General features: G+C 41.6%; 2 protein-coding genes across 2 annotated transcripts; both read right to left on the minus strand.

Annotated features, from left to right (window-relative positions):
• Positions 1-62: 62 nt before the first annotated feature.
• Positions 63-4,767, minus strand: LOC119744275. The gene is made up of 6 exons (XM_038220144.1): positions 4,763-4,767; positions 4,399-4,486; positions 3,712-3,807; positions 3,206-3,337; positions 2,890-2,952; positions 63-484 (listed from the first exon to the last, which is right to left on the minus strand). The coding sequence occupies exons 1-6, from the start codon at positions 4,765-4,767 to the stop codon at positions 236-238; spliced, it is 633 nt and encodes a 210-aa protein (XP_038076072.1). The 3' UTR covers positions 63-235.
• A 2,517-nt stretch (positions 4,768-7,284) lies between these two features.
• Positions 7,285-14,138, minus strand: LOC119744465 (lysosomal-associated transmembrane protein 5-like). Its single transcript, XM_038220398.1, has 7 exons — positions 12,863-14,138; positions 11,781-11,856; positions 11,017-11,105; positions 9,798-9,893; positions 9,420-9,548; positions 9,078-9,140; positions 7,285-8,744 (listed from the first exon to the last, which is right to left on the minus strand). Exons 1-7 carry the CDS (start codon positions 12,932-12,934, stop codon positions 8,631-8,633), a joined length of 639 nt encoding a protein of 212 aa, XP_038076326.1. The 5' UTR covers positions 12,935-14,138; the 3' UTR covers positions 7,285-8,630.
• Between the last annotated feature and the right edge of the window lie 704 nt (positions 14,139-14,842).

Here is a 14,842-nt window from a genome sequence, read left to right on the forward strand (position 1 = left end):
GCACGGTTGGAAATAACAACACCAACTACACGATATAAATCCATTATTAGCAAATTGCGGTATGGAATCAGGACACAGGAAGAAAGTTTCCTATCCAGGGCCAGGGCTATATATATTGGAAACGATGTTGGAAATAAAGTAAGCACTGGGGACGAGGTTGGTGGATAGGCAACCACTACCCAATCAGGAACTTTTTCAAAAGGCCTATTGCTCAGTGCTCCTAGATTGTAAATTTTTAGTCGTGATCCGATTCGCTTTCTGATGATGAGCTATGGTCTGGCTTTGGGGGGCTGGCGCCGGACGGGCCGTCGCCGGAACTCTTCCCAGCCCTGGCCGGCTTCTTACGGCCACCGCCTGTCGACGTGGTGGCTTGTTCCTCGGTGTTTGGTGTGGTGCCCGGCTCCCCACCGGTATCACCGCCCTGGTTGACGTAACTACCTTGCGGCACCATGACGACAGTTGTGGTCGTCGTCATGGGAAGAGGCTGTACCCAAAAAAAAAATCAACTTTGGTTATATCTGAATAAAAAGTCTAACTTATTTTTGACCAGTTGACATTTTAGTTTCCACACGCCATATAATAAATTGCAACCAAAGCTACAGGGTCTTTGGCATTACTAGCCATATGAATAGCCTCTGTCATCTATATATATAAGAGAGAGTTTAACTCGGCCTCCGCGACGATGTTTGCTCATGAAAGGATCCGAGACCGCGGGCTCCCGCGGCGCCAAAATCGCTCCACGTCCGTGGAAAAATACGGAGGGTGTCTTCCGCCGGGTCGGACACTTCGGGTCGTCCTGATTTTCCCGTACGGACCGGCGATCCTTTTCGTCTATTTTTCGTGACAGCATTTTGCACAGGAATTTTCCGTCGTGTGCGCTTTCACGTTGACTGCCTGGCCGCCCCCTGTGCTGGCTTTTCTGCGAGTCTAGACTGTGCGAGGTCAGCGAGGTCAACGTAGGGGTTTCGTTTACGTGTTCTACTCAGCCGTACTGCCAAAGCGTTCACCAAATTGTGATATGGGGTGACCTTGGTAAAATATTTTTTCTCCATGGTGCGTGGCCACCGAGTGCCCCTATTCTTTCATATGCTTCGCTTGCCGCCCCTGCGCCGAGTGCAACGAATACTCAGAAGGACTACACATTAAGTATGCCTTGCGCGGTCTGACCAATCGAAAGTCTACACTGCGTAGTATATCCGGGCTATGCAAAACTGTCGCTGGCAACGCGTACTGCAGCCTGCTCCACACCCTGGAAACGAGGTTGGGTCTACGGTGCTCGCTATTTGCATGATTTGCAGCACAAGCATGTGAGTGACGTGTATAGTGCTCTGTTGCTTCGTCGTGTGTTAATACAGCTCCATGCTTCCACCAAGGCTGAGCGTTGTGAGTTCGCTGCCCGCCACAGTGTTGCGTTATAATTTCGGGGGCCTGTCTGGGATCAACGAAGGATCGATGCATTCAAACATCGCGATCTTAAACGCAGTCACACAAAAAATCAACGAAAATGTGTCCGATCCGGCGGAAGACACCCTCCACATTTTTCCACGGACGTGGAGCGATTTTGGCGTCGCGAAAGACCGCGGTCTCAGATCGTTTCAGGAGCAAACATTTCTCGGAGGCCGAGTAAAATTTGCTCTTATATAGATGGTTGACCCAAGTTGAATAACAGTTGACTCGACAAGTTCCTCGCAGACAGTCTCGCAAATTGTAAGACGTTCAAGTTTACGTTTGTTGAAGAGTCCAATATACTGAAACTTAATTATGACCTTCTTAATCAGCCTTCGCCTGTGTACTACGGCAAGCCTTTCAAGTACGTTTTCTCACAAATGCCACTGCCTCACAAAATGCCAATTTAACAGACCAAAGGGAACATTTACAGACTGTTGCCATGGTACATAATTATCATGGGCGTCAATCGGTGGGGGACGGGGAACCCCCCCCCCCCCCCCCATTTTAAAGCGGTGGAGACTTTTTGGTCCCCCCCCCACTTTTCTTCCCCGAATAAAAATTGTAGCTACTACATGTATAATGATTCCATTACTCAGAATAGCTGATTCAATGACACCAAACTCAAAAATGATGTTTAAAAGATGATCTTCGTTTTCCAAATGCGACTGCCTCACAAAAAGCCAATTTAACAGACCAACGGCAACATTTACAGACAGTTGCCATGGTACATAATTATCATGTGCGTAAATCGACGGGGGACAGGGGACCCCCCCCCCCCACACACACACACAACCCACATTTTGAGGGGGGACATTGTTTGGTCTCCCTCCCCCCCCCCCCACACACACACTTTTTCTTCCCCGAATAAAAATATTGTAGCCTACAATAATGATTCTATTGCTCAGAATACATGTAGCTGATTCAATTACTCAAAACTCAAAACTTTCACAGATGATCTTTTGCTCAAATTGGTTTTAGTGATCAGAAATTGCCTCAGATCACACCACAGAAATTGATATTCTTTAACTGCATGTCTCACCAACTATATCCCCCATTTACATTTAACTCCCCACATTTTCATCCCCAACACTACGCCCTACCCGATCTATGATCGGGTAAACCAGCTTGTCATAACATAATCGTCAAGGGCCCATAGAGGCTAGAGCGGAAGATTTCTTTCAGGTCAGGAGATATATTTTCTTGATGACAAACTGCTGTTGTCGCACTCCACAAGAAGACCGCCCTAAATCCAGCATTTACGAAAATCCCCCGCCAAGAAGTTGATAGTAGATGGTGAAGTGTCATTTTCACCCTAGCTTGCCGGCTCGGGTTGATAAACAACAGGACTGTTTCATTTAAAAAGTCGGTTTTTACAGCATCAACACAACTACTTTGTAGCTACATTCATCCTGAATATGCAAATCAAACTCATTTACATACCCCTGTGCCACGCCCATCCCTCAGTTCTTGGTACTGCGACACAACGCACAGCAGGCATCCAAGCTAGAAAAAAATATCAGCGGGTCACAAGGTCAAAGGTTATACGATCTTGACGCCATTAACTTCCAAAGTTCATCATTTTATTAAGCCAGTGGTTCTTGTTATCCCAATCAAATAATGATTATTATCCATAGATCAGAAGTTATCTTTGCATCTCATCACGGCAGAGAGTTCTGGTCTGATCCATTCGCGAATCGGCGTCAATCTTCGAACCGTCATGAAAACAATAGACATTAATATGAAATATCTGACTCACCTCAAGTATAACAGCACAAGCCAGTAACGCCACCAGAGGCCAGTAAACAGCCCTGTAGATGAAAATCGGGTCACCCCCAAGTTCATTCGCCCACAAGGTCAGGATGTCAAAGTAGTATATATTATTTCCGTTCTAAAAAAAAAAAAGAGGGGAAAAGTCCAAGATCAGTTACACAAATCACTAAAACTGAATTGAGAAGTCTAACGCGGATTATTTTTGAAAATTATCGGACAATACTCTGAACATTCGAATTTCGTTTATGAACATTTTGATTGAAAAGAAACTACATGGGGCCTAGTTATGATTTCCACCTTTTTGGTGTTTCCAAGCATGAGCAATTTACCGCTACTTCCGCCTCCCATGTTTGAAATACGGGTATAAACTATAAAGCATTTGGTAAAGGGTCTGGTTTTTCACGAACAGAATTTTAGCTGCTTCGCTTCTCATACCCCTCCCCCCAAGCACCTTTAGTCAGATGTGATATACATGCATGTGTAATAACTTACAGCAAGATTGACGACCAGAATCACTACCAGGGCCACAAAGACTCCAATCATGACGGTCTGGGCTACTATGAAGGGAACGAGCAGCCCTTTCTTGCTCTAAAATTGTTGGTATAAAACAGAATATAATTTATAAAATGAAAGGAGTCCCTATACAATCATTTCAGTTCCTTTAAGGGAGTGTAGGCCTATATATAGCTTGATGCTGCCATATTGACATAAATAGCTCGATCTAATACAGCAGCCTTCTCTGATGGTCCTGCATTGTGACCAAATTCAGAGGACCCAGCGGGAACCATGTCCCCACCCCAACCAACAACCCCCCCCCCAAAAAAATAATCCTTTTAAATAATTAAATCAGAAAAAGGAGTAAAGACGACTTTTTCTTAGTCGATGTTTATACTCATGCCTTTCCTTCTACGGATTCATGAATATTAATAGAACGAAAGGAACAGGGGGAAAAAAGAACGCCTCCCTAAATTGCGTCAGGCCCCACCTTGTCGAATTTGTAACGGCCAACTGGTCATTTTAACCCCCCCCCCCTCCGGCCCCCGCCCTACGGCCTCCTCACAAATTTGTTTCTGGGCATTTTGAAAGTACACTTTCAAAGTCGAAAACTTAAGTACACGAGAACAAAGAAATGACGCCACAAGGATACAAATTCTAGTATGTGCGGTTGTATGAGTTTACCTTGAAGATGCCAACCACGAGAACTATTGTAGTGATACCAAACCCACGCTGAGTAAGATCATCGTGATCCAATACGCCAGCAGGTATGCTGAATGTGTCGAAAATATAACATACACAGATTCAATCCCGTGAAATGTTTAACCCTCTTTTGGTTTAAATACACACAGAGACCCTGCGCAGTCGTTTCTCCCCCCCCCCAAAAAAAAGGCAAGCCTAAATCTGGTCTCAGTGCGAACCAAATTCTATTCTTTTGATTCAGACTGGCTACAAAGTTCGTAGAATTCGCAGTTCGCATGGAGACCTGACTTATTGTCCATTGTACCATGAAAGCATATGAAACAAACAATTATGCTAAATCACATACGACATATTGTACATGAATAGGAAAGCCTCGTATAAACCCTACTCCCGCACCAGGGTAAGTCACAAGTAACAGTCAGTTATTGAGACAGGTGACCAGTCTACTGCAGTCTAATTCACAACAACCAGCCAGCTAGCCAGCCAGCCAGCCCGGGGGGGGGGGGGGGGGGGGGGGAGACAGCCAGCCAGCCTGCCAGTCAGCCAGCCAGCCCAGCCATGCAGCCAGCTAGTCAGCCATGCAACCAGCCAGCCCAGCCAGCCGGGGGGCCAGCCAGCCAGTCAGCAAGCCAGCCAACCACAAGCCAGCCGGGGAGCAAGCCAGCAGCCCAGCCAGCCAGCCACAAACCAGCCAACCAGCAAGCCAGCAGCCCAGCCAGCCAGCCAGCCAAGCCTGCCAGCCAATCTGCCCAGCCATGGAGCCAGCCAGTCAGTCATGCAACCAGCCAGCCAGCCAGCCAGCCAGCCAGTCATGGCTGGCCCTCTCAAGGACCAACAAGATTTAACCCCCCCAAAAATAAATAAACAATGGAACCTATATACCAACTCTTCAACAAACCAACTGACATTTGTTAACGTTCATCCTGAAAATTGTGCCACTTTGTAAGAGTCAGGCAAATTTCTTGAGAAATTATATAATGAGATTTCGCAAAATTACCTAATCAAAATATTGGCTCACCTGCTGGCGCTGAACCTTTGAATGTATTATAGAATAACACCAAGGCCCTCGCGCTCTGGATGCCGGTACCCAAGCATAATACCTAATAGGAGGAAAAGAGACAGACTCATAATTTTTTGCTATTAATTAGCGTTTTAAGATTGCAGACATTGTATTGCTATTTCTTTGTGTTGGTCTTTAATGCCAAAGATTTGTAAAGATGTGTCATTGTTTTAGCCCGTACTTCATGTCCTATAGTTTCATGTTTTCATTTTATTAATAATTATTTAGAACATACACGCGAAAGCATATAAAATTTCAATGACATTAGTGCAGTTTTTTTTAATGTATTGAAAGGCATTTTGGTATGACCAACAAATATGTTTTAAGCTATTGATTCTATTTGCTTCGCTTCTGTAAAACCGACAGAAAAAAATCAAGTTCATACTCACCATTGACCATAAAGCCACGACAATAGACCCAACTCTGACGTCACAACAGCAGCAACATCTTCTAAAGACGGCCATCTTGTTGTCGTCCCTCTGTGGTTTCCGATCTGCTTTTCTAACTAACAGGAACCGATGAATGGTTAATTATTCTATGAAGAGAAATAGACGTTAATTACGAGGCTTCGTTCTTGCTGGCGGTGTCAATGGGTGTGCCCATTTTTACCCATAGACCTTGAAACAGCCCGGTGGTCACGTGGTTGGTTGTTGTGACCCGCTAACGTCACCCTTGCCTTAATCGGCTAATAATCTGTACCTTAACTGTTTACCAATGATGCATTTTTTTGCCTAATGAGTTTGCTTAAGAGGCTGTTATCGTCAACAAAAAATACCCCGTGCTAAGGCGAGACTGAAGTTCATAGGCGCTGAGTGATTTATTTGTATAACTGTTTGCTTGTTTGTTCTTTCTTTTTTAAGGACATATATTTTTATCAATTTTATCAATTTTTATCTCCAACAACAATATGCACTTTTAGTACCATCCATATGAGGACTTGGTGAAAAAAAATAGAGGCCTGAAGTTAACATTGCAATATGAACTCAAGTTAGCGAACTTCACTATCTGCAAAAGAGGAAGAAATGCGGCTATGTAAAGATGAAATATGTAAAACTTAGTGACATACAGGGTGAGTAAAAAAAACACCACGAAACCAAAATGGCAGGACCAATTTATGAATGAAGTTTTGCCTGTAGCACTTTCAAAATCTAGGATATGACAGCCAAGTCATTAAGCTTTCTTTTAGTATAAAAATAATTCAGATCACTCATGTACTTTTCAAGTTACGGAATTCTGAACATAAACACCGTTTTAAAGTTCTGTCCACGGATCACAAAAAGGCAAGTGTGCTTTCAGCCAAACAAAAACAATTCTCATGCGACTGCCTTCTTTGATAACTTGTGGTGAAATACCTCAATACTTTGCGACAGGAATAACAATAAAGCAGGCGCGGTTCTAGAACCAATATTTTGGGGGGCTAGCACGGTGGATCCAGAATTTTTTCAGGGAGGCGAGCTGAAATGTTGACCGGTTATTTTTTTCAGACACTTAGGGCCTCCGAAGATCAATAGGGGGGGGGGGGGGGGGGGGTCATGCCATATTTTCAATGGGGAGCGCCACTAAAATCCTAAAATTCACACTATATTAACTAATGCACCCTTGTCACGGCTATTTCTTCATTAGGGGGAGACCGTTCGCATGTACATCACAATCCTTCTTTTTGCTAATGCAATTTTTTTTTTACGGAATTTATTTTGGGGGGGCTAGACAAAAATTGGGGGGGGGGGGGGGGGGGCTACAGCCCCCCTAGCCCCCCCCCCCCCCCCCCCCCGTAGAACCGCGCCTGCAATAAAGCACAAGCATCGAACTAAGATTCACAAATTTCTCTTTTAATACATTCTTTGGAGTTATAATACACTGTTTGCACTTGAAACATCACAGAGCCCTTGTACGATGCGCCTTCTATTAGGGCATCTGTTGTCATTTAAATTTTGTGACATTAATGAACGCACAATGTGTGTACTCCTTGTTCCACTCCTGCTTTCGGAGTGGAACAGAGACCCGCCCTCAACGGGCAAAAGGTCAAGAGAGGTCTAGCATATTGGATAATATTTTAGCGATAAAATTGTTGTTTTCAACGTAAGCTTTGAAAAACTCTACAAATTGACAAATACTTTAAGTCTTCTGCAAAGTTTAATCATATTTCAAACCAAATCATAGGGGAAGGTAAAGTGATATAGTTCAAGTGTAAAACGTTAACAAATTCACATCGTCTCAAGTCGGCCTCATAAAAAAATTACAGTGTAACTTAATATACAAGTCTAATCAATGTTGTGTGATAATTGAACAGTCACGAGAGCGTTTATTCTGATCGTTTATCTCCACTAATAAGAACGTACAGACTCCATGGATGACAAAAAAATATACACATTCTGAATTTCTTTTCAATTCTTATAGTAATACCAAAACATGTTCAATAATTCTACATCCAGCTTTTACAATATTATACAGGAATTGAACGATTATGAAAGTATTTACAATATTTCTGGTGTTTGTTACAAAACATGGTATTCTAATTATCTTGTGCATAACCCGGCAGGTTCATTTATGCATTTACGAAAGTTATCAGTAATATTAGGCAAGTCAACAAAATGAATCCTTTCACATGATCTGCTTCTTGAGAATGTAAACATACAAAATGCCTAGCTATATAAGTGCAGGTCTCTTCAAGGCAGACGGTCTTGAATAGGGACTATTTTGCGCAACCCGAACATGTGTGAGACTTTTAGCAATAAAGAAGCTTCTGATAATCTTTAACTGACTTTAGGTCGGCTAACATTCCTTTCACTTTTTTTTACAGCTGATTTTCTCTTCGGTGGTTTTTTTTTTTTTTTTTCTTTCTAGGTCCCACTATTTCGCGAGATTCCTGTACAGCAAAAAAAGCCCCGATTGATTCCATTCAGACACCAAAATGAAATACATTAATGTTTCTAGACAAGTCAACTTTTTTTTTCAATAGACGGATCCATTATAGGTCCCGCCCACTGCGCACGTACGTGGACAACTACGCATGTTCCAGATGCGCGCGTCATACGCGCACGCGCGCATGTCGGTAATCACGGCTGTGAATTGGTCAACACATCAATGGGCGGGGCTTTAGTGGATCGATGTATTTCGTGCGATGTTTCGCGGGTACAGTTTGTTCCCTTGCTGCTTAGCACTTGCTGTAGTACTGTTGTTGTGGGGCCGGCCTGGGGTCGTAAGTTGCAGGGGCAAAACCGGTGCTGTAGCCAGGTTGTTGGATGACAACTACAGGTGCGGAATGACCCTGCATCGAGGAGAAAAAAAACCATAACATAAATATTTCTGTCTTAACGCCGTGGGACGTTCCTATACCATGATGGAGCTATTCAGCACAGACATTTTCCAAGGTCAGCAGGACATGTAATATTTCCTCAGCACATTTGGTCCATAAATGAATGTTCTGAGCGATATTTTGCTGTTTGGCAGGTCCTAGTCTTGACCCAAAACGTCAGTGAATGATAGCGATGGTTGCATCGTTGCATTTACTTTCTCGCACTGCTAAAAAGTAGGCGCGCTGGTCTATAATATATTATATTATATTTTCTGCAAATTATATTCAAATATATTCATGACATACCCTTCGGCCACACCCATCTCTAAGTTCCTGGTATTGTGAGATGACACAGAGAAGACACAGAAGCTGCAGAGAAATAAAGTTGAAAAGGTCAGAGGTCAATTAGAACAGGTCCAAAACAAAGATGATGTTCATCTCGCACATGACGTCAACAGTAAACTATGAGGGGGAAGCAACAGCGTGGGGTTAAAATATGCAAACTAGGTCAAAGGTCACAATCATGTAGCAACGCTCATCCTGAAAAACACTTAATTTTAGACTTCACACCACTTTGGTTGTGTAGTTCACCGAAAAGTAAACTGTTAACTAGTACCAAGGCTTTAGATGATTTTTTTGCTGACTTACATCTATTCCCAAAACGATTGGGACTCCAACTGCAAGGCCGATCAAGACGTCCTTGACTATTGCAAAATCGAGGTCGCTGAAACTTCCTGCGTCAAGGTTAAGGAAATTGAAATAGATGTAGTTTCCATTCTGAGGAAGAGAGAGAAAAAAATAAAGAAAAGGTGTGAGCCACAAAATAAGTACGTGTGTTGCTGAAGTCTTATGTTTAATTCCACATAAGAAGTTGGAGAACAATGAAACTTGTTATAGAGGCATGCCACCGTACATTTTACAAACTCCACAAAGCGTGCCAAAAAAGAGCCAATTGCAAGTCATTATTCAACAGAGGAAGCAGGGGAGGCACGAAAAGTCAGACACAAATCTCCTGATGTCACTTACCACCAAGACAACAATGATGGCAATTTCCAGCACCACGTAGATGAGCATGTACAGGCTTTGGACGACCATGTACGGTACCAACAGTGCCTTTGCATCCTAAGAAGAACATACAGAAGAAAATGTAGGAATTGCATAAATGAAAAGGATGCAAACATCAGAAGAAAATAGTCCTGCAATTGTTTTTTTTTCTCTCAACAGGAATTCTCTCTTTTTGTGTAATTGATGTGGCTTTGCTATGATGCGTTTTGAACACCATGCAGAGGTCTTTAAAAGTCGTCGCAAATCTTCGCCAGTCATCACAAATCTACGCCAGCATTCCCTTGTGGAAGTCCCTTGTGGAACTCCCTTGTGGAAGTCCTTAGGAGAAGAACCAACCAAGTACCAACCAAGTACCAAGTACAACGGTATTCTATGTCATTGTACACTCATGTTCTGTAAACTGTGAAGATTTTGATCTAAAGTTTGTTTTACAAAAATGCAAACAAAATGTAACGGAATGTCAGACGTTTAGAATAGATAATATAGGTATGGTTTGAAAGATACACCGTTCCACTTTAAAATGAGACATCAAAAGTCCAAATCTGATCATTTGTGACAGAGTTATGGCTAATTTGCCAAGAGAGGTCAAATTGACCATGGGACCAAGTTTCCAATTTTAGGCGTTGCGATGAAGGTAGCCTAATTGCCTCTCGGTGGATATGTACCTGGCCTTCAAAAAAAAATGTGTTAAGCGAGTAAATAGAATTCTAAACACTTTCTTGCTATCAGTTTGTAAACATGAATTACATGCTTAACATTTTTTAGCATGAGGTGACAGCAAGAAGGTGGTTAGAACTGTGTTTACTCGCTAAACACAAGTTTTTGTAGACCAGGCAAATATCCTCTTAGGCTATTTTTGTCCCAATGCCTGAAATTGAAAACTTGGTCCCATGGTCAATTTGACCTCTCTTGGAAAATTACCCAAAACTCTGTCAAAAATTATCAGATTTGGACGTTTGATGTCTCATTTGAAAGTGGAAAGGCTAATCTTTCAACGCATACCTATATTATCTATGTTGATTAACCATTCTACGTCTGGCATTCCGTTATATTTTGTTTGCATTTTTTTGATACACACTGAATAACTTGTGATTGTATTCACATAAAATTGTATATATGGTTCGTAATGGATTGCAATTCTGACACAATATTTAAGAAGCCACGTGTAGGCTAGGCCTACCTTAAAAATACCAAGGATGAGGCAAGCCGCTGCAATAAGCAGCAATGAATTGACTCCGATCGAGGCTCCCCACGTAGCTGTCAAAGTGACTGCAAAAAAAAGAAGAAATGTACGCAATTCATTAGACAAAAACAAACAATTTTGCCAGCAGGGACTTGGACATGAGGGTATTAAATTGTATTTTGAAAGCGTACAAAACCGCGTGTGGCGAAGGATTCCATTGTGTGTACCCTTTTTTGTTTTGCTCCCGACTTTATCCTGATGTTTTTATCACTTTAGTGACAATCAATATGCGATGTATATACTCATCACTCGGGGGAAAAGACCTTGAAAAGGGCACTTGCCCGTGGTGAAATGTACCGGACACTTGACCTCCGTAAAATCAAAAAGCCGGGGGAGGGGGGTGTTGGTACCACATTTGGTCCTTTTCAGGGCGATCCATGCGTGAAATTAAAAAAAAGGCACCCAGAACGGCCGATGGCACAAAGAAGGGCACCACTTCTTTTTAAAAAAGGACACTTGTTCAGACAAAAAGAAAGGCAACTTGTTAAAAAAAAAATTAAAAAAAAGGCACTCGTTACAAATTATGGGGGGGGGGGGAGCACTGGAGAGAAAAAAAATGACATTTGAATGGAAAAGGGCAGTCTTTACAAAATATTGGTGGGAATACCACCTATCCCCTTCTGGCTACGCCTATAAATTATACAAATTGTATCTTTTCTAGTTTAGAGTAAAAGTGATGCGCATTTATTGAGAATACTTGCCAGACGGAGTTGTGCCGATACTGTCTTCCCCTGCCCAAGACTTTGCGCTCTGGATAAGGGCGGCTGCCGACACTATCTATGGCCATAAATAAATGAGGAAAAAAACATTGTTAACGTACAATCGTGAAAGGGGGTCCAATATAATTGGCTGATATAATTTAAAAGGAAGATACAACATTTTCAAACATCAAAAATTAAGTTATCACGAAATACCTTACTGGATTGTTACGGAATGACAGCCTAAAGCATCCTGTAAAGTCGTGGCTCCTGGTGTGCTGACATTTTCAAGAAAAACTGTATTTTTCCAACGGTGGTCGGCCGACCAGCGTTGGAAAAAAACTGGTTTGTTCCAAAACTGCTCCTGTGTTTTCCTATTTAGTCATTCCGCATTAACTTGGCAATGGATTACACCTGTGAATGGGTACAAGCCTGCTAGACTGATTCTTTGAACTTACAATTCTCCAAAGTCTATAAATTGCTCTGTTTCATCTTAAGTGGGGTCGGGGAATCAGACTACAAGAACAGTTTGGTTTTCTAGGTTTTTCCAGCATCTACAATCCCAAAACGTGAAACAAGTCAGTTTAACAATATTTGCTATGTACATACTAATCTTCCAAATCCATTTATTTCTGAAAATTGCAGCAAAGGCAAATGTTGTACATTCCTTTTAAATAACACAAAGTAGCCACACAATTGGCTCAGAAGAAAGGTGGTATCGAATTGTTTCTGTCCGCAATGCAACAACTTCATGAAAACCTGTCTTTAGAAAAGTCGACAGTAGAGAAATTTGCGGGACATTAACATTCCAAAAACCAAAAAAATTGGTGTTTTTTGCAAACCTTTTGTTGACTTTTCAAAAAAATATATCTTCAGACAATAATTAAAAACCTTTATATAAAAAAACCTTTTCCTGGTCTAGACAAAAGTGTGTCAAAACTGTCATCAATAATGGGTCAGATCTGGACGTTTAACCAGATGACAATACAGTTTTGTTTTGTCCCTATGTACATTTGTGCACCCTCAGTCGTTTTGCTTCATCATTTCTTTTTCACAAAATTCCTTGTTATGATGGTACAACTTACCACTGTGTATACGGCAACCACTATTGAACCTACTCTGACGTTACAGCAGCAACATGTGTGCATTATCGCCATCTTGTTTGCTTCGTCTTCGTTTTTCTACTTCAGAACTAGGAAAATCACAATCTACAGGAGAAACAAATCACGAGTATAGCCCCGCAGCCGCTCGCCAAGTTCAAGTGAAAGAATTTCAAGCCCTCTGCCGGTTTTATAGGCATCTCGTGCGCGTGACCCCAAAAAATAAACATGACGTGTTTTCGTCGCATCCGATTGGCGGATACTTTTACAGACGTCACTGTTACCATGGTAAAGACCTAATTGTATGCGTTATGAATTTCAACTTTGTACACTCGTGGGAGATATCACAAAAGTTCAATTATTTGTACACTACAATCGAATTTGAGTATTAAGGTCCATTTTCATCAGATATGCCTACCAAGTATGCGATAATGGCATCGAATGACGCAGGACATCGGACGTACGTGTGTAGACATATCGTTCAAATTAGATTTGAATTCCTTCGAACTTTGGCTAAATTACCACGACCAATATATTTTGTTTTAGGATTACTTTACTTTATTTCTAACTTTACATGTATATACGCAATACGAAATCAATAATTAGTACATGTATAGAAACGCAAATACGATTATGGTCTGGTAAATAGTTGAGAATATCCATATTTGATCATCTATAATAATTTCTATGTGTTTAAACTCTCGAACCTGTTGGGTGTTCGAAGAATCATCACAGGCATGTGGGGTGCTGCGAACAGCGACGCTATAGCATGCACTCCCCTCGCCTCGACTCACTTTATGACTGACTGGACTTCAACCTTCTTGACCTTAATCTTTGACTAGCCTAGACTCATTCGAGTCGCTGTCCTATAGTCTAGAGTGACTTTAATTAAATCTATAGACAAAGACTTAGATTGACAAAATTCTTTGACTGGTTAATTAATACAATTATATATATCATTCTGAAATTAGTACCGTTAGCTAGCAATGGCACTTAAAACCGCATAATACTTTCTTATGAGTTTGAATACTGGGCAGCAAACGTGATTTATATACATTGAAACATTACTAAATAGCGCTATTAATATTACAAAATCATAGAGTCATCTTTCTTGCATGGGTAGATGGGGACATTGGTTTTAAATTACATGTACAGGGTGGATAAAAAAAAAGCACACCCGAAACCGAGATATTATTGCTAATTGGAACAGAAGTAGGGCACATGGGAATCAAAGGGAGATATCCTCTATTAGGGTTGAATCTTCTCTTTAAAATGACACCCTGATCATGTCCTTACATTCACGGTTGACTGAGCAGCGACCAATTTTATGAAAGAGTATATTTACAGGCTTGCGCCACTTTTCAATTGTGGTTTTTGGTTGTCATTTGTCACAGAGTGAAAGGCTATGGTTGCCAATCAAGGCAGGTGGGGGCAAAAGAGATTTGATCATGAAAAGTGGCGCAAGCCAGACCATTTCATAAAATTGGTTCACATGTGATTCACATTTGATTCACATTTGATTCACATGTGCCCTACTTCTGTTCCAATTAGCAATAATATCTCGGTTTCGTGGTGTTTTTTTTTTATCCACCCTATATAATGTTTGCGGGTAACACCATGTGGAAAGAAATCTCTTCTTGGACAAGTTGTGGTTCTAAAAAGAACCGGTTGGTTGTGTGTATAACTCGACGTTTCGGACAGTGTGCTCTGATCCTCCCGAGGACGGACAAAGCACACTGTCTCAAACGTCGAGTTCTACCCTCAACCAACCGGTTCTTTTCAGAACCACACTTCTTCCAAGAAGAGATTTCTTTCCCCATGGTGTTATCCGCGAACTTTATAATTTATCTCATCCGCCATGCAAAGCTTCAAGTCACATATACATTGGTTTTATTTTGCTGTGGAATTAGGAGGTACACAAATAGGTCCAAATGTTAAATTTCTTTGTTTTTTGTTAATGATAAA

Source organism: Patiria miniata, unplaced genomic scaffold, assembly GCF_015706575.1.
Source record: "Patiria miniata isolate m_02_andy unplaced genomic scaffold, ASM1570657v1 HiC_scaffold_7, whole genome shotgun sequence".
NCBI classification, from domain to species: Eukaryota; Metazoa; Echinodermata; class Asteroidea; order Valvatida; family Asterinidae; genus Patiria; species Patiria miniata.